The 25,397-nt window shown below is 44.5% G+C and overlaps 2 protein-coding genes across 3 annotated transcripts in view; one reads left to right on the top strand and one right to left on the bottom strand.

Annotated features, from left to right (window-relative positions):
- The window catches only part of RB1 (RB transcriptional corepressor 1), a 168,075-nt gene that overhangs the window by 85,445 nt on the left and 57,233 nt on the right, over window positions 1–25,397 (top strand). The window lies entirely within an intron of this gene.
- LPAR6 (lysophosphatidic acid receptor 6) lies at window positions 6,124–8,620 on the bottom strand. The gene has a single exon (XM_066586033.1). The coding sequence runs from the start codon at window positions 8,180–8,182 to the stop codon at window positions 6,935–6,937; it is 1,248 nt and encodes a 415-aa protein (XP_066442130.1). The 5' UTR covers window positions 8,183–8,620; the 3' UTR covers window positions 6,124–6,934.

Below are 25,397 nucleotides of genomic sequence, written 5' to 3'. Positions count from 1 at the left end.
CACTTTTGCACAATATAAACCCGTGTGTGTGGTGTGTGTGTGTGGTGTGTGTGTGTGGTGTGTGTGTGTGGTGTGTGTGTGTGGTGTGTGTGTGTGGTGTGTGTGTGTGGTGTGTGTGTGTGGTGTGTGTGGTGTGGGCTGTGAGCTGTGGTTTTTATTAGCACCGTTTTGGGGGTACAATAAAATTTTGCCTTCGTTTTTATATTTATTTATTTTACTTTTTTGCTGTGCAGGATAAATCGTGTGTTCAGTTTTGTTGTAAAGGTCATTACGGATACGATGATGCCAAGTATGTGTGCTTTTAAAAAAAATTCTTTTATGTGCAAATTTTTTTTTTTTTAATAAACATTTTTTATGTCCCTACTAGGGGCTTGAACCAGAGAAGCTCTGATCGCTATGATGATGCACTTACAATAGCGACTCCAGACCATGGCAGGCCCGGACACTAATTATATCGTGGAGGGCTTGTTCTCACCAGTCCTTGCTGTTGCAGCCGGCTATCAGAAGCGGAGCCGGCTGTATTCACAGTTTATGACCTGTTATGTTAACTACCACCCTACCAGAATGTAAACTTGTATCATGTGGTGTTAAGGGGTTAATTCTGCTGAAGATGACCCTTTTTTTTATTTTTTATTGAAACCTTAGTTTGATAGGGTGGTCTTGTGATAAAGCTTTGAAGTGAATCTGCGGCAGGTAGTTCTCCTTTATGCTACAGTCCTCTATATGATATCCAACGTGCGAGCGCCGTACATTTGCAGGTGTTTAGACAGTATTTTTTCCTTAGTGCTTTTTGCTGAGGCAGTCATGGGAGAAATTCTGCTTTAATTTGCAAGGTGTCAACATAGGCAGCAGTGCTGTGCAGCTTGTTCAGTCTTATGGGACATTGACTACAGTTGGGCAAGTCTCCATCATGGGCACTAAAGTCAGTTGAATTTCCATTCCGCCTCCATTTAATGAGCAACGCTCGTTCCTGTGTGCAGGCACAGGGATGATTATTGCTGGGGCGACCTGTCGGGCATCTGCGTCCAGCAGGTCATCCTATGTAAAAGGGCCGTTAAGTCTCACGGTCAGACTACTAGCTCCTGTAGTCCCGGTGTCCTTATCTATAGTATGACTGCTCTGACATCACTAGGGGATATCTTTCTATATTGTATACTGTATCTGGCGGTATGTTTGGATAAGTGCACTGTAAATTAGGAGTCTGTTTTTTCTCAGTAAAGCTCTAAATATTTGGGGTTAAGATTCTGAGTAACTTCAGATGTGCATAAAAGTTGTCAGTTCATGCAACGTTTCTCATGTGACCGAGCAAAGCAGCAAATGTGCCAAACACTCCTAATCGGATTGATTGATGCGATCGTGACATTTTAGAAAGGGGTGTAATTAGGGCTCCAGGTCATACACCATCTATAGAAATAGTGGAAGAAAGTTTTGCTTTTAAATTAATTGGAACCTGTCATCACCTTTTGAGCTCCACAAACTGTTATGTGGATCAAAGGTGAGGGAACAGGGAGTCCTGGAAGTTGTAGTTCATACTCAGTTGGTGGCACTTTTCCTGCAATGTGTCCCAACGAAGTTGGCGTTTGCACACAGCTTGACTCGTTTGGACTGTTCTATGTGCACAATCTTCCATTCACCTCTATGGAAGAGCACAGAGCTGTCTGAAAAGAATCACACTGTGTTCTCGGCAAGTGCGCAGGGATACAACGCAGGAACGGAGCGCCCGATGAGTACAAAACGCCACTCCGCGTTCATTTTTGAGCTCCATAATGTAGTTTTATCACTTCCTAGAGTTCTTATTCGCATAGGTCACATGGCTGAGACACCTCTATACCGTTTTTTTATATTTCCCGATTTCTCATTGAAACATTATCTTTATAGACTCACAGTATTAGTTATACTAATACATAAACAATAAAAGTGAAATGAAAATAAAAGTAGACAAAGTGAAAGTGATAGACTCTGCATCCATAGTTGTGGATTCAAGGCGGGTCATGGCGTGGATGTGGGGAATTGGTTGCTAATTTGTTGAGGTGAAACCTCAACAACTTGTAGTAGCCGGTCTCCTTCATACATTATTTTGAGACTTTTCTAGTGGAGTATTTTATGTAATTTTTGAAAAAAAACAACATCCATACAGGGTCAGGAGAGGGGACAGTTTCTCCTTATGGAGATTGCCTAATAGGCGGGAGGAGAGTTAAAAGGCCGTGCAATGCTCCTCTGGGAAATTTGGTATGCAAATTGGAGATGTTACCGTTCCTCTGCAGTGCCACCTGAATAAAACAACACGCTACAAGCGCCAAGAAATATCGCAACCTTGAATATAGAATGTTTGTTTGAATTTCATCCCTGCCAATTTCCTGTGTATGTAGCTTGTTTGCTTTTTGCACTAGAGCCGCAGTAAATGTACCTGCATACAGCGGCTTCACTTTAGATGCACTTTCTAATCTTTCCTTGTAAGATTTTGAGCAGACTTTTCCCTTGTAGCCTTTCGAAGTACCATGGGAAAATACAAGAAAAAAAAACAAACAAACCCAGACGACTTGCAAGATGCAACGAAAACTAAAGAGCGATGTGTGTTCTTCACAATATTTTGAGTGTTTTTTTTCTTTTTTTAACTTAAAAAAAAATGCTGTAAAAATTGCCATGAAAACACAGCAAAATGCAGTTTGTGAATCCAGCCCAATGCTAGTCAATGAAACGTGGACATCCTAAGGCCAGCTTCACAAAGTTGCAAACGAAAAAAAAACCCCGCAAACCTGCTCCCATTGATTTCAATAATCAATTAACTTGAATTAGTTTATTACGTGCACAATACGCACGAAAATAGGACATGCTGCCTTTCTTTTGCGTAACCGAAATGAGCGTGCGAAAAAAACACGTGAGTGAATACGTCAATCGGTTCAATTCACTGTATCGCGCACACATTTTGCCTGTGTAATACGCAACGTAAATGCGTTCCTGTGAATTGGCCCTAATTCACACATGTTAAAATTGCATGGGTTTTAGGGCAGCATGATTCCTAAAATGTTGACTATTTTTCTGTGGGTTCAGTCCTTGCGGTATAAAGAGAATCTCATAGATACATTTGTGGCAAAATATATAACGCAGATCAGTAAGCAAACTCTGCTTGTGCTTTACGTCATGCTGGGGATGTGGTTGCTTGTTTAGTGTAAGATTCAAGGTTTCTGACACGATCTTGAGGTGGTTTCTCATCTGCGGCAGGGATTCCGGTTTTCTGCTACGTTAGGGGAGCAGAAAAGGGGGAATCCCTGCAGGCAAATGGCTCCGTCTCTGGACAGAACCGGACGGACCCATTGACTGTAATAGGGGCCGGCTGCCTTCCGCTCAGCTGCCCGGCTTTTGGACGGAAGAAAAAGTGCTGCAAGTTTCTTCCAGTATTTTGAGACGGATCTGGGACGGAGCCTCAAGCCGGAGGTTCCCAAATAGATGTGAAACCGGCCTTATACTGATATTCTAACCTTCCATTGTTTTATAGAGAATAATGTTTTTAAAATGATTGAAAATCTCCATCTGATCAATCCCCGTGATCCCCACAGCCCCGCTGAGCTGTTCATGGACGCAGACATTTCCCCCACCATAAATAAGTGTAGTAAGTGGGCCAGGCGGCCATCAATCACAATCAAGTGTTCAGATGGGATCTACAACATTACATGGAAGAGCTGCACATACTTTTTAGGTTCAGCACATGGTACCTAGTTACCCTCTGGGCACTGGTGAGTCATTCATTTTGAAAGGTACTAACATGATTTCAGGCAATAGTTGTCCCTTGTACAAGCGGTTAATGACGGGCACTGAGTGACAAATCTCATTCATCGGAGTCGCTTGGTTTTTAGTTCACCTGAACACCAAGAGACTGTTGGCCCGTGTAAGCAGGAGTCGCTCAATCGTTGAGCGATTGCCTGGTTACTGTTAACAGGGGGCGGCTGGAACAATCTCCATCCTGCTACGCTTCCATTGATGGAACGATCATCACCTCTGTGTAAAAGCACAGGAGCAATAGTCGCTGGAACGGCTGTTGGGTGCTAATGCATCCAACACTCGTCCCATCTGAAACAGTCTCCATATATTGGCTATGGAGACGTGTTTTGCATGGACATCATGTATGTTCACTTACCATAGGCTCACATTGTAAATGTGATGTCATTCATGCAGGTGACCAAACCATGCCCACTTGCAGTGCTGAAGAGCCTTACGGGGTGCCCACTGCGGATGGGCACTGAACTGTTTCATGTGGGCTTCACTTGTACAATGGTACATAGTATAAATCTAATGTTACATTTACATTGGATTTGCATTTAGATTTTTCAAGGGATCATTCAGTGGAAGCGGAGCCGGCTGGAGATTGCTCAGGTCACCCACCACCTTCACAGTAAACAGGCAGTCGTTACTAGATAGACTATCTGTTTACATAGGTCGAGCCTCCTTTGATTTTTATGCCTGCAGAAACTGAAAACCACACAAATTCTCCGTTGTTGTTGTTGTTCAGTCAGTGCCGACATTTACACTAAAGGCTCTTTTACACGGAACAATTATTGTTCAAAAAATGGTACAAACGAGTGAAAATGATCAATAACCATTCAGTGTAGATGCAGCCAACGATCAAACAATAAATCGCTCATACAGGCATAAAAGTCATCGCTGGCTGCTTCACTAATTGATGTAAATATTGATCATTTATTCTCATTCACTTATACAGCGGCTGCACAATTACTCGTTTCAATGACCTCATTCGCTCGTTCAAACGACAAATCGGCAGGTCTAAACGGACCGTTGGGGTCCTATTTAGATGGACTGATTATGGTTCGAGCAAGAGTCGTCACCAGTAGCTCGTTGGCTCTCCTGCAGCCAGATACGTCGTCGGCTCGTTCAAACGAGAAATTGTTTAGTGTCTCACATTCATTGTATAAGTAAACATGAAAGACCAAGTGAGCGCTGTATAAGGCTGCCTGCAGACGGCCGGGTCGGATCTGGCAGCGAGAATTCTCGCCGCGGGACCCGACCCAGGCGCCTGCAGAGAGCAGCGCGTACTCAGCCGCAGCTCCAGATCTCTCATGTGCCGGCTGCCGGGCAGCCGGCGCATGCGCAGACCATAGTCGGCGGCGGGTGAGTGGCGTTTCTGTGCGGGGCTCGCATGCCGCAGTTTATTTGCTGCGCAAGATTTCGCACGGCCAAACCGCGGCTGTCTGCATAGGATTGCAGGCGGTCTAAGCCAAATGATTATGCATCGGCCGTTGGCTTGCATTTAGATTGAACAATGATTGTGAACTTTCAGGCCACTCTCACACATTCTCCAGGCAAAACACTGCAATTTCACTTCAGTTTTAGGAGGCCTCCGACGGCGGCTTTAGCACACTCAATCATCGGTGAGGTGCGCTAACCACAAAAAAAAGTACAGACGGCGCTAGAAAATCGTGGCGCTGCGCTGGAAAGCGGCGCCTTCCAGCACATGTCTGCGAGGCTCCATTGAAATCAGTGGGAGCGGTATACGCCCCGGTAATCGCTGGAAACGGTTTGTGTGAGAGTGGTCTCACTCGCTTTTTGTGCTTTAACTATAATTGTTCCGTCTACAAGCACCTTGAACGGTCGTCATTCAGATTCCTGCGATCCGGTGAGAATCTCAAGGATTATCGTTCAGGGCCTTATGTCTTCATTTGCATTGTAAATGTATTTTCTGTACAGTAAAGCAAAACCAAATGACCAGATACGGCGAAGGCTTTTGTGTTCAGCAGGGTAACAGCCGGGAGCAGGGAGCCCTTTGTTCTGAGCATTACATCTTCTGAAGACCAGGACATTGAATTGATTAGTGGAAGCACGTGGGTGGATGGGAAGGGAATTTGGCTGTAAAACCCCTTCCTTGAGCGCTGACCTGCATGTGCACATCACCCTCTCTCTTCCCATTTGCCCTCAGGAAAAGGAGTTGCTTGAACTTAGTAATAATGCATCTTTGGCATGTCTTAACAGAGCAGACCTTTCCTGTGTGAACTCCTTCAAGAAGTGATTAATCATATGCCCTAATTTCACGCAGACAGTCTCTCGTTTTTTTCATGAATATCAAATTAGACCTACAGATTTGTGAAAAAAATACTCAAATAATCAAATATGTTAAGATTCGAAGAAAAAGTTTAATCTGAACCTGGTATTAGTTGAGCATTTAGTCCTGGTTAAAGTGCCAGCCTTTAAATACATTCACAATTCGGTCACTACAGAGTGGAGTAGATTTTGCATATACAGTGTTCATAAACAGCGTGAGCCAAGTGAAATACTATTCATATTCAGTAATATACTAAACATAATGACCTTCTGTAAGAAGGAAATAGTCAACACTTTAACTTCTTTCACACCCGAACCGATGCACAAAAGCCAATCGACTGCAAGTCATTCGGGAGCAAAAGACGTTAAACTAGTCCATATACCCTAAGCAAAGAGCAGCCATATAAACAAATGGGACCTACGTGAAAGAAAATGGATATGAAGTCCTTTGTAATATGTTCTGGCGAAGCCACATATTTACACAGTTATACAGTTATAAACAAATTAAGACTTTGGCAGCCACTACCTCATCGGAACTAATGAGCTTATGCTAAACGAGGCAGCAGGAGTCAGTCAGCAGCATGTTATTTTAGATAATACTTCCCAATGTTAAAGGGTGTATATAAGACACCAAACACCTTCTCCCGTAGCACTCTGTACCACCTGATGTTACCCTATCGTGTCGAATACTTCGCGAAACCCTACAATGACTAGTTGGGTACGGTTGATGTTTCCAAACTCCAACAAAACTTTTTTAAACTCTTTGTGATCGGTAACCAAGTTTTTAAGTCAACAGGGGTCGGACTTGTAACATCCTGTAACCATGTTCTCTGTTGTGTTAATCCAGGGGTTTCGTCTTGTATGGCTTCGAGCGATCTAGACATCATATTGTAGATTCATTCTCAAAGATTTTAGCTTTAAGAGTTTGCAAGCCATGCTGAATAAAGTTCTCCGTAGCCAGCGTTTCAGAGAAATGGGAGTCTTTCCTCATAGGTCGGTTCCTCTTTTTGATGGAGTTTTGAATAGTCTCGGATGTGAAGTAGTAGATGATAGGGTCAAAACAACAGTTGGATACTGCAATACAAAGGGTAATGGGGTACATCGTCCTGACTGCAGCGTTCACTGCACAGTTGCTAAAAGCCTGCGTTCTCATAAGGGAATATAGCACCAAGTTGACGTTGTACGGTATGAAGCAGAAGCAAAAGATCGCCAGGTGGACAACTATCATTTTCAGCACCTTGGTTTTGTTGAGTTTGCTTCTGCTTAAAGTCACCGGTCTTTTCAGGGTCTTCAGAACCATCGTGGAGCAGAAGACATTAAGGATGAGAGGGATGAAGAATCCAACTATTTCAATGAATATCACAATCTTCGATAGATAGGTTTTCCACGTATCCTCTGAAAAGTTCTCAAAGCAAGCCTGCGTAAAGTTGTTGTTCGCATTCGTCGAGCGGAAAAAGGACGAAGGGGCACTGCCCATAAGAACCGTAAACCACACAGCCAGGCACACAATCTTGGCATTCCTTTTTGTCCTGATGGTCTTAGACCGGAAAGGATATACTATTGCCAGAAAGCGATCCACGCTTATACAGGTGAGGAACAAAATGCTGCCGTACATATTGGTATAGAACAACGTGACGGATATTTTGCACAGTATATCTCCGAAGGGCCAATTACGGGCTGCGAAGTAGAAAATCCGAAAGGGCAGCGTAAACACAAACAAGAGGTCAGAAATGGCCAGGTTGATCATGTAGGTTGTCGTTTCATTTCGCACCTTTAAGGAGCAACTGAAAATGTACATGGCGACACAATTCGAAATGAGGCCAAGAACAAACACCATGCTAAATACACATCCATACAAAGTGTACTTAAAGTTGTCATCGGCTGTACAGTTTGAGTCGGAGCTGTGGTTGCTTACCATCGTATCTGGTGGTCCTAGAATCCTAGGAAAACTTTTGGTCTTTCGGATGAAGTTTTCGTAATCACAGATCCTTGGCAGAAGACATGTGCCACAGCCGTGTCCTCGCTCTTTTGACCAGAAGTGCGATGTACGGCAACGTTTCTTCTTGCAGAAGCTTTTGGCATCACCTGGAAGTCTGTCCTGGTTTTCCCTTTCCAAAGAAAGCTGTATCATGCACTTGTATGTAGAATGCCGTAAACATCTCCTATAGTTCCGTTTTCTTGCTTTCTCTTGATTCACTCTCCCACTGCCGCTGCTATCTTTACTGCCTTAACAGTTAAAGGTGAGGCAAATGTTGCAGACCGAGTGTTTTAGGAGCCGTGTGAGTGGAGATGTTAGGAGAGCACAGTACATTTTCAATGTCTTCAGGCTCTAAGGAAAATCCAATTACTCCGAGGAAACTTCTGCTGCTTTCTGGTGATGTTTTCAGTGGAAACTCCTTGCTTTGATAAAGAAGGCAAAAGTTTTAGGTTGAAACAGAATCCAGCGTGCTCTGATGTGTAATGCCTTTAGAGTCGTCTGCTCCTTTGAAACCCTATACACAAAAAGCCTGAATAACACAGGAAGAGGCTGGCCCTAAACAAAGGCTAGACTCTGACTCTGCCCATTTTGTTTGCTTGCTCTGCTTTCAGTCTAATAAAGTCCTTTGGGAATTTACCTGAGGGGATTGCAGAGGACCCGCAAGAGATACTGCTGAGTGATCAGTTAACTCTGTAGTGCATGCTGCCTGCTGAGGCACACGTACTCTTATATCATGTAGGTCTTACGGTTTAACAGAAACACGTGCTCCAGCACTCACACACATTGAATATCTGCACAACTGTTGTTTATACTAGCTGTATAAAGATGCAAGGGTCTTGGCAAACAATTTGATCAAAATTGGTGGGCCCATCTGCAACATCTAGATGTGTTCCTAACTCTAAAGGCACCTCGCTTTGGGGCAAAAGCTTTCAAATGAATGGGAAAGCTGGGTACCTGGCTATATACTCTCACTGAAGCACTGGGGACAGATGGGTGATTGGAGGTTTTTTTTTTTTTTGTTGCATGTGCATTGGTGGAGGGGTGCTTCCTTCACTTGTGTTGTGCACTCCATTCACCCATCTATCCATCTTCAGTGTATTCACATATTAGGTGTGTATGCGTGCTAAAGCATGGGGTTTCTGTTACTATAATTGTTACAGCTATGGCTTAAGCCCGCTTTCGCATTAAAGGGGTTCTGTCTTTTTAGAAAAAAAAAAATTCTATACATACTTGTTCCTTCCCCGTTAGTCTTCTTACCGCATCTTCTCCCTGTTGATCTTCTCCTGCCTCCTGTAGTTCCCCCGGGGTCACCTCACCGCAAGCCGGACGGATCCTCTTCTTCCAGTAACGAAGCATCCATTCTCGGCAGTCTCATTCCTGCAGGGCAATTAATGCGATGTCACTTGGGATGTAGCATTCATAGCGTAGCAGGGCGTGTATTATTGTATCTTGATGCCACCAGAAGCTAAGGGTTTGACAGCAGGAATGCCCCTGTCACACCCCTAGCTCCCGATAGGGTCAAGCATGAAAGGTCCTACCGTATATACCGGTGTATAAGACGACTTTTGAACCCCGAAAAATCTGCTCTGAAGTCGGGGGTCGTCTTATGCGCCGGTAATACAAAAAAAAAAAAAGTGTAAGAAAAAAAAAATTCATTACTCACCTCCCCTGGCGTTCTGTCGCGCTCCGGCAGGATGTCGCTCGCTCCTCGTCCCCAGCGCAGCATTGCTTTCTGAATGCGGGGCTTGAAATCCCCGCTTCCAGAAAGCTAATACATACGCCGGCAGCCATGACAGCATTGAATGGCTGTGATTGGCTGAAGGCGCACGTGTGTTAGCAATCACACCCATTCAATGATGTCATTGAATAGTGTGATTGGCTGAAGCCACGTGTGTTTTAGCCAATCACAGCCATTCAATGATGTCATTGAATGGCTGTAACTGGCTGACGGCGTGTGTATTAGCTTTCTGGAAGCGGGGATTTCAAGCCCCGCATTCAGAAAGCAATGCTGCGCCGGGGACGAGGAGCGAGCGACATCCTGCCGGAGCGCGACCGAACACCGGGGGAGGTGAGTAATGATTTTTTTTTCTTCTCCACTGTATACCGGCGTATAAGGTGAAAGTTGGGGGGTCGTCTTATACGCCCCGTCGCCTTATACGCCGGTATATACGGTAGCTGCACACTATGGATTGCTGAGTGCCAGCACTGCAGACTGAGGCTGAAGGTTCCTTCGCTTATCAGCCTTACCTGAATACCTGTAAATGCTGCCATTGTACCGCTGTAACATGGCAGCATTTACATGTAATAAAGTAAGGGTAACAAGCTAGTAACCCTTTTGCCTAACCCTCCAGGGCAGGCACTAATCAATCTAGCCGCTGCAGCGTCTGTGCTCAGTCCGGCCCAGCATTAACACATACTTAACACTCACCCTCCAGCCTCCATGCCGTCCCCAGCCGCACAGCTCTGTCCTGGCTGGCACCTCATGCCTCCATTGGGCCCTGCGGCTGCGCTGGTCTTTGTGCTCAGTGGCGACCGCCTGTGTGGTCAGTGACGGCGACCACGTTTGTCATCCCTGACAGCTGCTCCCCTGCTGACAAGCAAAGTGCAATCCCTTCTGTGGCGCCTCCGGGGTACGCACCTGCACGTGGGACTGTGCAGAAGCAGTGCTGGCACCCCCTCTATACCTTCTGTAAATGAGTTAAGTGGACTGGCAGGACCTGCTGAAGAAAAAGCACTGCAGCCAATCATGTTGAGGCGGCGGCGCTCCCTGTCAATCTTGACTCCACCAGGAATTCCTGGTGGCGTCAAGATACAATAATACCAGCAGGGAGTGACGACCTATTGCCAAGACTGTGCATGTGCGCTGTCTCTCTGCAATAGTATATGAACACTCGCCATGAGACAGTGTGTATGCGCATACTAAGGAAGTTGCGGACATTGCCCTGCAGGAAGGAGACTGCCAAGAACGAATGCTCCATAACAAGAAGAGGAGGATCTGGAAGGCTTGTGGTGAGGTGACCCAGGGACTGGAGGCGTTGGGAGAAGATCAATGAGGAGAAGATGAAGTAAGATGGGTGCCTAAGGAGGAATTGGTAAGTATTGATTTTTTTATTTTTATAAATTTTTTTCTAATGACAAAACCCCTTTTAAGGGCTCTCTCACCCGAGAGTTTATCGGAGCACGCAGCAGTATACAATGCATTGTGTACTTGCGTGCTGACAATCCTCATAAACTATCGGCGCGTAAAATATGCGCCAAGATGGTGCAGGCCAAGTTCTTTTTTCCACGCGCATTTTGCACGCTGTGTGTGAGGCACAACTGAAGGTAATGTAAAGATTGGTACCAAGTATTACACGCTTAGTACATTGTAGAGTACACTCGTGTGAGAGAGCCCTTAAGGGGGTTTCCGGCAAAAATACTATTGATGACCTGTCCTCCAATTACAGCGTCTCACGTTGATTTCAATGAGAGCTGCACTTGTAGTTACAAGTCACTACACATAGGCCGCAGCAAAGACTTCCGCTCCGACCTCTGTAATTGGGGCGCTGTCAGTGGGCACACAATTGGCTGATCATTCGGGGTCTTGAGCAACGGAAACCAGCCGATCAACTATTGGATAGGTTATCCATAGTATACTCGCTGGAAAACCCCCTTTAATTTATTTGTTGGAAGTGATGACTGTTTTCTTGCTTGTGTGTTTAGTTTTGTGATAGCTTGTTGTTACTGTCAGTATTATGCGATATAGTGGTTATAAACAGATTTGAGACTTTAGTACTTGGTAACCATTTGGTGCTGGCGAAAGCTCCTGCATGTACCCCGGACAGCAAGAGTAACAGAAGTCCTGAATCGTATAAGACCCGATATGTCCCTGGAGGGGAAGATGGCCGGGCTTAGGCTCACGGATTTTGGCCATATAATGCGAGCAGAGTCACTAAAGAACATGATGGCTGATACTGTCAAATCTGATACTGCCATGGATATCACACCACTGAAAAAAGCCGTGCAAAACCGAAAAACCATGGAGGGAGCTCGCCTCTAGGGTCGCCGAGAGTCAGAAACGACTAAATGGTTAACCACGATTTGGAGCTTGCCAAAGCAAAAATTGATATTGCTTCCAGGAAAAATGTACATTGGCACATTTTTATATCTAATCTCCTGTTCTAAACGGAGATTGCAAATGTGAACGGCAACACCATTCAGATTTTTATATACATTGCAGTTATTTTTTCTCTTTCGCTTGATGTAGCGGATGTTTCTAGCAGCTCATTAATGCTATCCTGCTGCTTGTGATCAAACCTTGTACACCATGTCTATGAAATCTACTGGATTTTAGGATTTTTTTTGTTTTTGTTTTACATTGCTTACTAGTCAAGAAAAGGTTTCACCTTGACTAGATAAGATTCCTGCTGACCTCTGTGCCCTTCCTGAGCTGCCCTTCCACTTATCACCAGGTCAGAAAGCAGCTGGGATAGCGAAAAGGGTAAACATGTGTTAAGCCATTATTTCGGATTCCAGCAGCATCATTTTACACACTGTGTAAACAGTCCACAAGTCTAAAATCCTTTTATTCTTTGTGGTTTGCTTGTTTTCCAAAAGCCTGAAACTCTTGTCATGGATGTCACTTGTGAGCATATGGTTAATGGCAAACCTGTGCCTGTCTGTCAGCTGTATGCGTATTGGTGGCAGGAGACAGCGGTTAAATACAAAATAGCTGCATCAGTTCCTCTTTCTGGTGGGTTTGTTTTTTTTTGCACACTATAGCTCATGGACCAAATTTGCATGCGCCCGTCTGAGTCTTAACCCTTTCCAATCCACTGTCTGACCTGTGAAGACATTATGATTTAACGCTGTACAGCTCCGATATTGGAAGACGTCCGTTGTGGTTCTCTTACTGTATATTGCCAGCCTCTCAGCTGTCGGTGCCTATCCAGTGTGTCATCTCATGCAGTACTGGCTTTAGCCAGCAGATAGCGCCGTTGTATAACGGCAGAAAAAGAGTAAGCCCTCTAGGAAAACCAGGATACAAATTGGATTGGAAAGGGTTAAAGGATTTGGGAGCTGGTACTGCTCACTTATCCCAGAAAGGTGTAGGTTCCAGTTCTTCTTTCGGCGTAATCTACATAAAACTGCCTGTACTTATTAAATTAATGTAGTTGGATCCTGCCAGTAACTTATTGTGTATAGACTCCTCCTAATTGTCTTCTCACGGCAGGTTCGGGGGAAGGAAGGATGAAAGTGGGGGAAAGGGGAGTATTCAATGTGTTTAAATTCAACATGTTCCGCTTGTGTCACTCTCCCCATGATGCAAATAAGGAAGATGGAACAATATCTCTACAGCGCCACCTATTGGAAGCCAGCATTCCTGCAAATCAATGTCCGACCCCTTTATATAGGTCTTAACAATGATTGGGCATTGAAAACCAAGCCAGAATCCATACACAGACAGCTGTTATAGGTGAAGGGTCAGACATCGATTTGCAAGGATGCTGCCATCCAATAGGTGGCGGTGCAGAGTGCTGTTCCATCTTTCTTTTTGCTGTCAGTGCCGCAATAACACAGAGGTTGGAGCAGAAGCCTCCACGCCGACCTCTGTGTAGTGGCCGGAGTGTGTAACTGCAAGCATGGCTTTCAATTGATTTCAGTGGGTGCCATGCCTGCAGTTACAAGCGCCAGCCACTGTAAGGAGGTCGGCGTAGAGGCTTTCGCTCTGATCTCTGTGTATTTGGCGTGGAAGTCTCTGCACCGACCTCACATGGAGTGGCTGTCATTGAAATCAACACGAGCCATGCCTGCAGTTACAAGTGCCGGCCACTACAGCGTCCGCTTTCACCTCTGTGGTGTTGCAGCGCTGACAGCATGCACCCGCTCAGCTGATCGTTCGGGGTCCCCAGACTCTCCCCTCTCCAATTCATCCTGAATGCGACGGCAAGGCTGCTCTTCCTGCCAGCCGATACTCGGACACCTCTGCTCTGTGCCAGTCACTGCACTGGCTGCCCTGCATTACCTCCTTTATCTCAATCCACCACCCAGTTTGCACCCTCCACTCTGCTTAGGAAATCGGATTAAGTACCCCTTTAATTTGAACCTCTCATTCCTGCCTCCAAGACTTCTCCAGAGCAGCACCAGTCCTCTGGAACGCACTACCCCAAACTATCCGGGCAATCACTGACGCACAAAACTTCAGGCGTGCTCTAAAAATGCACTTCTTCAGGGAGGCATACCATATCCCCTAAACCAAACCTCTCTGTACTCTTGCCTGATAACATGCTCCCTGTCCTACCGACCGCAGTTCCTGCTAGCCGTAATCAACCACCCCCTGCAGTCAAACTGATTCAGCCACTATACGGCCTGACCATTGTCTATGTGTATAGCGCCCCTCACTCCCCACCTCTCCATACCGTGCACATCTCCAGCCCCTTTACCTTCTGTATCACCCCATTATCTGTAGTATGTAAGCTCGTGGGACTCCCTTACCCCTATTAACTGATTACTACATGGCACTGTGGTTTTGTTAATGTTCCCCTCCTGTTTTGTAAGCGCTGTGGAATATATCAGCGCTATATAAATAAAGATTATTATCTAATGCGGTGGCCCTTGAAGATATAACTTTTATTAACAAAGTTTAACCCCTTAACGACCAATGACGTACCTGGTACGTCATGGAGCGTCGGGGTATGTATGAAGAGAGGTTGCGTGGCAACCTCTCTTCATACAGTGCGGGCATCAGCTGTTTATAACAGCTGACACCCGCGGGCAATAGCCGCGAGCGGCCGCGCGGCCGATCGCGGCTATTAACCATTTAAACGCCGCTGTCAATTCTGACAGCGGCATTTAAATCCCCCGAACGATGTTCGGGGGTCCCGCGCGGCCCCCCCGCGGTGAGATCGGGGGAGCCTTGCACGTATCATGGCAGCCGGGGGCCTAATGAAAGGCCCCAGGGCTGCCTTAGCAGACTGCCTATCAAGCCGTCCCCGTGGGGTGGCTTCATAGGCTGCCTGTCAAAAAGCAGTATGACGTAATGCTATAGCATTACGTCATACTGCAGGAGCGATCAAAGCATCGCATCTTAAAGTCCCCCAGGGGGACTTCAAAGTAAAGTAAAAAAAAGAATCAATAAAGTTTTTTTTTAATTGAAAAAAAAAAAAAGCTGTAAAAGTTTAAATCACCCCCCTTTTGCCATATCTATTATTAAAAAATCTAAATAATAAATTAAAAATATGTATTTGATATCGCCGCGTCCGTAAAAGTCCGATCTATCAAAGTAGCACATAATTTTTCCCGCACGGTGAACGTCGTCCGAAACAAAAAATGAAGAACGCCAGAAATGCACTTTTTTAGTTACCCTGTCTCCAAGAAAAAACGCAATAAAAAGCGATCAAAAAGTCATATGTATTCCAAAATGGTACTATCAGAAACTACAGGACATCCCGCAAAAAATGAGACCTTGCTCAACTACGTCGACGGAAAAATAAAAAAGTTATCGCGCGCACAAAATGACAACAGAAAATAATTGAAAAAAATTTTATGTCTTTAAAAAAAAAAAAGAGGAGTATAGTAAAAAAAAACCTAAACAAGTTTGGCATCGTAGTAAACGTACCGACCCATAGAATAAAGTTATCATGTCGTTTTTGTTGCCATTTGTGCGCCGTAGAAGCAAGACGTACTAAAAGATGGCAAAATGTCGTTTTTTTTCCATTTTACTCCACTTAGAATTTTTTAAAAGTTTTTCAGTACATTATATGGTACTTTAAATAGCACCATTGAAAAATACAACTCATCCCGCAAAAAACAAGCCCTCATACAGTGACGTGGATGGATAAATAAAGGAGTTATGATTTTTTTAAAGGGGGGAGGAAAAAACGAAAATGGAAAACGAAAAATGGCCGCGTCATTAAGGGGTTAAAGGGTCTCTTTCACCTCAGAACAGCACCATAAACTAAGTTGTGGTTCTATTCCGTGTTGATAAGTTCCCTCTAAAATTCAAGCTTGAACTGGTAACAAATATACTGATTGGTCACAGAAAAGTAGCCCGGCACCACTTGTATGAAAGCTGTTTAACCCCTTAAGGACCAGGTTGTTTTGTACCTTAAGGACCAGACACTTTTTAGGGATTTTACCCATGTGGCGGTTTTACTGCTCTATTTTTTTTCCTTTAGCTACCAAAATTATTTTTGCTGCGTTTTTTTTTCCGTGACATATAGGACTATTTTTTAAATATCTTTTTCACTGACTTTTTTTTCCGTTTTTTAGTTTTATTGGGGGTAAAATGCTAAAAAAAATGATTTTTTTAACATTTATAGTTTTTTAAAAAATTATTTTTATATTTACACTAAAATAAAGTATGGAAATGGGTTCCTCTATTTATTTCGGACGTTTTGATATATAGTATGTATGGTTTTGGTTTATAGGGCGCGTACGGTGACGGTTTTTGTTGGCGTCTGCTTTGTGTTATTCTCTTTTTTTATGTATGTTTTGTTGTTTTATTCTGTTGTTTTGTTTTACTGATGTATGTAATTGTGTTTTTTACTATCTGTGTCCCCCATGACGTCATATAAGACCTCTGGGGGACACTCACTTTTTTTTTTTTTTAACTTTATTTGACATTTTCCCACTGTAGCTGGGCAGTCCATAGGACCCTCAGTTACAGGGGAAAGCAACCCCTGTGGTGACATTAGTCACCTGCAGAGCTGCCAGGGTCTAAGTCTGACCCTCCAGCTCTGCAGTAGCAGGGAATCCCGGGAGGTCACATGACCCCCCGAGGCTCCCGTAGTGAAAGTAAATGTTACTTTCAGTTTCCCCATACAGTGCTCAATGAGCACTCGATATCGGGGAAGCAGAAGGCAGGAAGGGTTAAAAACCCCTCCTGCCTTCTGCTCCAGGTTATCAGCTGTCACTAACAGCTGATAACCCGTATCTGCCTCTGACTGATTGCAGAGGCAGGAGGCTTAGAGCACCGCCGTATTTTTACAATCGGTGGTCCTTTAAGCCCAGCACCAGCCGCCGTATATATACAGTGGCTGGTCGTAAATGGGTTAAAAGAATTTTTTTTTTTTGCACATAGCAGCCAATCACAGCACAGCTTTCATTTTACCTCAGCAGTGTAGGAAATAAAATCTGCGCTGTGATTGGCTGCTACGAACCACAAAAGCAGATTTTCTTTTATCGACCTTTCACACGTGGAATATTTCTGCAACTTGCCCCTAATGACCCAGAAAACTCTACACCAAAATCCTACGTATACTTGCAGGGTATGGAGCAGAAATCCGCAGCAGCAGATTAGGCTGCGTCCTACAGAAATATTCTGCGCATGTGAAAAGTCGCTTAGACAGCTTTAATAAGAGTGTGGTGCCAGGCTACTTTTTCATGGCCCACCATGGTTCCAACGCAGATGTGAAACCACCATAATACGTATCTCTTGCTACTTTTTTTTCCCTCAGCATTGTAGATATATTGTGTAATTTGATACATAAAATGTTGCCATTGTATAAAGTAATTGTAGAGATAGGAGCAGTCAGCAGGGACACGGTGATTGCTGGAATTCCCCAAACTGATTTACACTGACTGTCTCCTGTAGTTGTCATTAATCTGCAGATAATAATAAGCGCTCACAAGTCTGTATTGTGATTATAGTCATGGCTGAAAATTTCAGAATATTCTATTTAGCTAATTTTTGTGAGTGATGGCAGACATGCGGTTCATTAGGGCACACTGCCATGTTACACTACAGTATTTATTTAACTCTTTGCAATCCAATTTTGGATTCGGGGTTTCCTAGGGGTTTTTCTCTTTCTGCCATTACACAATGTTGCCATCTGCTGGCTAGAGCCAGTACTTCGGTATGGGACATGCTGGAGAGGCCCCCGACAACAGAGCGGCCAGTAATATACAGTAAGAATACCCTGCCGGACGTTTTCTGACATCAGAGCTGTACAGCCTTCAATCAGTATGTCTTCAGACGTCAGACAGTGGATTGGAAAGGGTTAAGAGTCACATTAAAAAAAATGTCCCAAAGCCCCGAGCAAGGCTTGTTACCTTCTAGGTTCCCTACTGCATGTCCTATTTTCATAGTCTGTGGGTGCATAAAATATGCAGTGAACGCACAAGGTACGTGCATGTATGCCGCTTACTGCATATTAAAGGGGTTGTCCCGCGCCGAAACGGGTTTTTTTTTTTATTCAATAGGCCCCCCGTTTGGCGCGAGACAAACCCAATGCATGTGTTAAAAAAAACAAAACCGTTTAGTACTTACCCGAATCCCCGCGCTGCGGCGACTTCTTCCTTACCTTAGTAAGATGGCCGCCGGGATCTTCACCCACGATGCACCGCGGGTCTTCTCCCATGGTGCACCGTGGGCTCTGTGCGGTCCATTGCCGATTCCAGCCTCCTGATGGGCTGGAATCGGCACACGTAACGGGGCGGAGCTACGAGGACCAGCTCTCCGGCACGAGCGGCCCCATTCACCAGGGAGAAGACCAGACTGCGCAAGCGCGTCTAATTGGGCGATTAGACGCTGAAATTAGACGGCACCATGGAGACGAGGACGCCAGCAACGGAACAGGTAAGTGAATAACTTCTGTATGGCTCATAATTAATGCACGATGTATATTACAAAGTGCATTAATATGGCCATACAGAAGTGCATAACCCCACTTGCTTTCGCGGGACAACCCCTTTAAGCAGCCAAAATACATTCATGCGAGTGATCTCTAACTGGATCGTGACGTAGCCGTCCTTCTGCATGGAGGTGCTGGGTTAATTATGCAACCAGTGTCCAAAGATGACATCAGACGTGTAAGCCCAATTTAAGTCCCAGGACTTAAGTTCAGAAAGGTAATTTATTTTTCACATTACTATGAACAGTGACGTTTGAACTCAATCCTGGATCTTTTTACATTTCCAGTGTAGTATTTGTACTTTAGTCCATTCATAGCACTGTAACGGGGGTGTTGTGAGATCCTAGCACTCTGAGTCCAAGCGGTTTTCTTGCAGTATCCGGGCCCTCATGGGTTCTAGAACTGTGGTCAACATAGCAGGCGTAGTGTGTACACCCAACAGTAAAGGTCTGGGCATAGAGATGGTCACAGGGTTGACCCGAGTCCTGTTTTACGTCAAGGGGAGGAACCCACTCCATGTTCTGGTGTAGTTCAACAAGCAACCTTAGGCCAGTCTCACACGGACGGGTCGGATTCCACATGTGGGAGCCCACAACGGAATCTGGCCCCAACCGTATCCAGTGACCCCGTCTACCTGGATTATCTTGACCGTAAATAACCATGAACGCTCGCCGACAGTCATGCGAAGTAGAGATTTTTTAATTATTTGTATTTCCCATGCCACCGCTAGGCGATAAGGGTACCAGCAGCCTCTCCGGAATGTCAAATGCGGATCAGACTGCTCCCATTGACTTCAAAAATAGAACATGCTGTGATTTTATTAATGCTCGTGGAAATCACAATCGTTGTCTGCTCCTCTGAACGGATATGTACATGTCCTATCCTTTGTAATGTGTGCGGAATACCGCGGGTTGTCCGCGTGGGTGACTTTCATGGATTACGCAATTTAAATCCGGTCATGTGAGACTGGCCTTATTAAACAAGTTCTGGTTCTCTGTCTCGGGCACGAGAATGGGGACCTGGAGGAGGTGCTGCTATCTATAATTTAGGCGTCGCCCCAAAGGAGCGAACTACTTCCAAACTCAAGCTCGTCCCGTCACAGGCCTAGTCTGTTGTCCAAGCTTACTCCGTGGGAAGAATCCATTTCCTTTCTTTCTTAGACTCAGCCAGGACTTTCTGTCCTGAAACTTAACAGACCCTTTTACATCGCCAAGGGCTTTGCTTGGTAATGCCAATGACCGCCCTTCATGTACGCGGCACCTCATCACCGATCCATCGTCCTGTTTCCGAGGGCATATGCCAATAGTTTAAACATTACAGACCTCGCCAAAACAATAAATCGGACATCAAATGAGGACCGACCCAGTCACCCCTTACAGCACCAGCCAATCAAGCTGAAGTAGATCTGCTACAATTCATGGAACAGCTGAGGTTCTCCCTACATGATAATGATCTATACCTGTAGTGTGTTGGGATATGAATTGACTGCATCACAACATGTAAAGTCTACTTTAAAGCCCATGGAAAAGAAGCTGTTTAGGTACAGATCCGTGGCACAGGCAGTGTAGTTTTGAAGAGCTCACTTTTGTTGCATTTGAGATGTTCACAGCTATAGCACTCAGATTGGGAAGCAAGGTATCAGTATCTTCTGGTATTGTAATGTCTGTTTTGTTGAAGATTACCTTCACACGCAGTAAACGTTCGCAGTACAAGCCATGCGGAGGAGATTTAAGAAATCGCCTTCAAATCTGCAGTATGTCTATTTATGCTGCTGATTTATGTTATCAAATTCAACCCCTGAAATACAAGGGTTAAATTCCGCAGCTGATACACCATTTAAAACACAACCATATCTGCACCAATTAGGAATGGATTTGGCTACTACGGCTTTCCAGCAAAATTGCTGCAGGCATTCCTTAGCAGAATGGCCATGGCGATTCGTCACGTGTGAAGGCACCATTAGAGTATGCTCACACCTAGCTGATTTTGGTGCAGATCCACAGCAGGTTTCACTCCTTCAATTTTGAATTCAATTGAAAGGGTGAAATCCGCTGCAGATCCGCACCAGAATTTGCATCAAATTGGCTATTGATTGCCTGCCCGTAGCTTCACCCAACCCCTGGGCCCTATTGGTCGTTTGTGTTTAATACCACAGTTTGGCCCTATTTGGTTGAATTAAATCCTGCAGATTGGAGTCCCACATGTGGCTTTTCTGCGATCTAAAATCTTGGGGGGTAAAACTCCCTAAAGGGTTTGTCCGTTTTGCATGATGTTTAACAGAAGGCTCCAGCAAAAAGGAGATTATAGGGTGTTCTGTTACTGGAACCCCAACTGCTTACGTAAGACCTAGTATATTAATCTGAGTAAGGCGATGGTCACCTGGTGGATTCTGATGTGGATTTTTCTGCATGGATTCCACCTCTAAAATCCATGGTAGAAATCCACAGCGGCTATGCAGATGTATAGCTGCGGATCTGCACATTATTTTAACCCTTTTCATTGTGTAAATCCACGTCCAGAATGCCCTACGTGGATTTGGCATGGCATCCGTGTCAAGTGACTCTTAACTCTTTTTTTTTTTTTTTTTTTTTTTTTTTTTTTCCCCACACACACATTTTAAATCAGTGTATGGAAATAAACCACACAGTATAGACTGCAGCATGGATTTCCATTGAAAGTAACGGGATGCGGATTCGCCACAGAGCTGGCCTGGATTCCGCTTCAAATCCATGGCAAAATTCCACTGTGTGAACATAACCTAACTCTCCCCATATTTGTTTACGCCTGACTTTAATAAATAGTTTGGCCGAATGCAGACGGCTGGGTCGGATTCAGACTGAGATTCTCGCAGCGGGATGCCACCCTGTGCCCCTGCAGTGCCCACCAGCTTACCTGTCCAGCGTCTGAACTCTGCGCTGTGGATGTGTCGGCCTCTGTGAGGCTCTCTCTGAAATGGGACATACTGGGATTTCCAACCCGTGAGCGGAATATCGCAGTTGATTTCTGTTTGTGGGCATGGAAATGCATGTCCTATAGGCTGTATTTGCCTCCAGGATCTGGAGCGCCGGATCCCGCAGTACAAATACGCTCGTGTGCTTTAGGCCTTTAGCAAAGATAGTTTTAATAATTTCAGCCTAAATATAAATATACAATCCCAATTCCAAAACAATTTGGATGTTGTATGAAATGTAAAGAAAAAAAGAATGCAATGATTTAGATATCTTCTAACTATATTTTTTTCACAATCGAACACAATAGAATCAAGTGGAAAGTGAGACCTTTTCATAGAGAAAAAAAAACTAATGGCAGCAACACATTTTTAAAAAGTTGTGGCAGAGGTAATTAAAGTCTGTAAAAGTAAGTGGCACTAATGAAAATTAGCTGGAGGGTCTTTAAATGGCTGATGGCGAATCGGGCCCGATGTAAGGGACACTGCGCATTTTCATTTCCTACTCTTGTGTGAGACTGTAATGAAAACGGGACATGCTGTAATTTTTCCATCTCACAACACTGATGTGAAAGCTAAATCGCCCCTGTCAGTAGACCCATTGCAAACAACGGGTACTATTTTTGTGCATCTCAGAACACACAAAACTCATATCGACATGTAAATGCGACCGTAGCCACATGACTGTATATAAAAAAACATGTTGGAGAGGCAGAGACTCTCAGGAGCAAAAATGGGCAGGGGGTCGCTGAAAAACTGTCTAAAAGTTGTGGAAAAGTTTCAGAAAATTGTTCCTCAATGTAAAGTTGTGAAGACTTTGAATATCCCACCATCTACAGTACAAAATATCAGAATCTGGAGACCTTCACATGCACAAAGTACAAGGCTGACGGTCCATGTTGGATGCTTGAGATCTACAAGCCCTCAGGCTGCATTAGCAGCAGGCATGATTCTGTAATGCAAGTTACTGCTTGGGCTCAGGAATACTTCCAGAAATCATTGCCTGTGAACACCGTTCTCCCGGCGATCTGCAGATGTAAGATAAAGCTGTATCATGCAATTAAGCCATATATTAACATCTCTGATGGCACGGTATGGCATTACTGCCTATGGCATGGGCAGCTTACACATCTTGTAAGGCTCTCTCAGTGCTGTGCAGTATATAGAGGTGTTAGAGCAACATATTCTCCCACCCAGACAACGTCTTTCAGAGAAGGCCTTGCATATTTCAGCAAGACCACATACTAGATCCATCACAACAGCACGGCCACCCAGAGGAGTCCGGGTGCTGAACCGCCGCCTGCAGCCCAGACCTTCCACCAATAGGAAACATTTGGTGCGTTATGAAATGAAAAAACTGGCAAAAACGACCCGGGACTGCTGAACAGCTGGAATCCTACATCAGACAAGAATGGGGCAACAGTCCAACCCCAAACTCCAGCAATTGGTCTCCTCACTTCCCAGATGTTTACAGACTGTTGTAAGAAGAGGAGGGGACACTACACAATGGTAGACATTAAACCAACTTTTATGAGATGTGCTGCAGCCATCAATTTCTAAATGAGTTCATTTTTAGAATGAAATGGATAAAAGCCCTCACTTTCAACTTCTGATATGTTTTATGTTCTGTTGTGAATGAAATATTGTTGAGTTTTCCAAATCATTGCATTCCTTTTTTTTTTTTTTGTTTTTGTTACATTTCTTTACATTTTACACATTTTTTTGGAACTGCGGTTATATTTTACAAAGAAAATACAATGTTAAAGCATACCTAATGGAGATGAGCGAACCTACTCGGCCACGCCCCTTTTTCGCCCGAGCGCCGCGATTTTCGAGTACTTCCGTACTCGGACGAAAAGATTCGGGGGGCGCCGTAGGTGAGTGGGGGGTTGCAGCGGGGAGAGGGAGAGAGAGGGCTCCCCCCTGTTTCCCGCTGCTAGCCCCCGCTCCACCACGCCTCCCCCCGGCGCCCCCTGAATCTTTTCACCCGAGTACGGAAGTACTCGAAAATCGCGGTGCTCGATCGAGTAATTACTCGAAACGAGTAGGTTCGCTCATCTCTAATACCTAACTTTTCAGATGACTCTTCAGAATAAGTTTGTTAGTGTATATAAGAAATAACAGTGTCCGGCCGTTATAAGACATGTTTCTGGCATTTTTCACCATTTTTCCTTTGAAGACATCGCTACACAACGCATATATAAGACCTGCATGTTTTCCAGTGGGTTCTTTCACATGAGCGATATGTGGCATCACATAACCCATTGGAAACCATGGGCTTCACATACATGCGTTTTGTAGCAATGTGACATCACTCCAAAATCGTGCGATTTTTGTAGACCGCGTGAAACAGGCCTAATTCTCTGTTTCCTCTGAGTTGGTGAGAAGAGACTGCAATAATATATTTCATGTGAACTGCACATAAGAGACTGATTCTGGTCTCTCTAATAGCACAAAGAAATAACGGCATCAGAGAGAACACTAGAGGAGTACTGAGCAGTGTAAATGTGATTTGGGTAAATGTAGCACAGAAACTAAATTAGACCAATATGGGCAGCATAAGCCATCACGGTCCTTCCCTTTCTGTTCTTCATCTTGTTCTCTGTTTCTAGTGTGAAAGTATTAAGATGACCTGTTAACTTGTTATATAAGGGGTTAATACAACCTCATCAAAAGCTCATGTAAACAGCATGTCCTTGATACAGGGGAGGGGGCTGAGCGTTTCCTGCAGAACATATTGAGTCATTACATATAAATTTTAGTACTTCTTATTAAAGTAGCGTCATATTACATATTGGCTAACTTTTTAGGACAATTTGTTATTTTAATGCTGCAAAAAGGTGTAATGTGGGGCATTGTCCATGACGGTCTATTCTACACTTATACTTTTTGCAATAAAAGCCCTTGTGGGCGATTTCCTTCAGAAGGGCTTTGGGAAAAGACCCAATTGCTCAATGCTGCGTCCTTCTCCGATGCATCATACAGATAATTGGGCATACCTGGTTTATGAGGCTTCGATACCCCTCGAGTATCACCTAAATTAAGGGGTTTCTGCAGAACTAGGGACGAGCATCACGTGACAACAAACAGTGAGCAGAGAATTAGAATGAAGAGAGACCCTTAGTGGCCAGCAGATTAGAGAGATTTTGCAGCTCAAAAACATCATTTTAGGTAAAAAAAAAAAAGTGATTTTGTACTTTTGCAAGTTGTCACATGGACTCACATTAGCACAAGCTGTTTTAAAAGTTAGTGGCCATTTAACACTTTATTTAAACTTGATATGTGCACTGATGTGCCAAAAGTCATGGGATAGCAGTATGTAAATTGACTATCAAATGGTGTTCCCTCAAGTGAGGGCTTGGGAAAACTCACACCTGTATAAGATGTGAGGTGTTATCTTGTGAGTGAAATTGAATACTTTCCGAAGTGCTTATGGCTAGGTGATATGAATTGGAGTTCCAAGGAGGCATGATAGGGGGTGCCTGATGGATGGAACATTCCAGTTCCAAAGTTGTTCGGGCATTTAATACTCCTTGATCTATAGTGTCACATATGTACATGGGAATACATCATAGAAGGCATTGCCACCATAGTGGGCAGCGCAGTGGCCACCCATGGGAGATTGATTGCGACCGGTCTGGCTAGAATTATCCATGCGAACAGACAAGCAAGTCCATCAGAAATCGCATCCACGTTTAATGTAGGAGACCCCCACTTGCGTATCCTGCAGGTCAGTGCAGCGGTCTTTAGCTTCCAGGACTGGAAGCGTGGCGTGGTACCAATTGTTTCAGGCTGATGGCAGGATCTG

This window comes from Eleutherodactylus coqui, chromosome 1 (genome assembly GCF_035609145.1).
Source record: "Eleutherodactylus coqui strain aEleCoq1 chromosome 1, aEleCoq1.hap1, whole genome shotgun sequence".
In the NCBI taxonomy this organism is placed as follows: domain Eukaryota; kingdom Metazoa; phylum Chordata; class Amphibia; order Anura; family Eleutherodactylidae; genus Eleutherodactylus; species Eleutherodactylus coqui.
The sequence above is the reverse complement of the archived record's forward strand: the minus strand, read 5'-3'. Positions and strand labels throughout refer to the sequence as shown.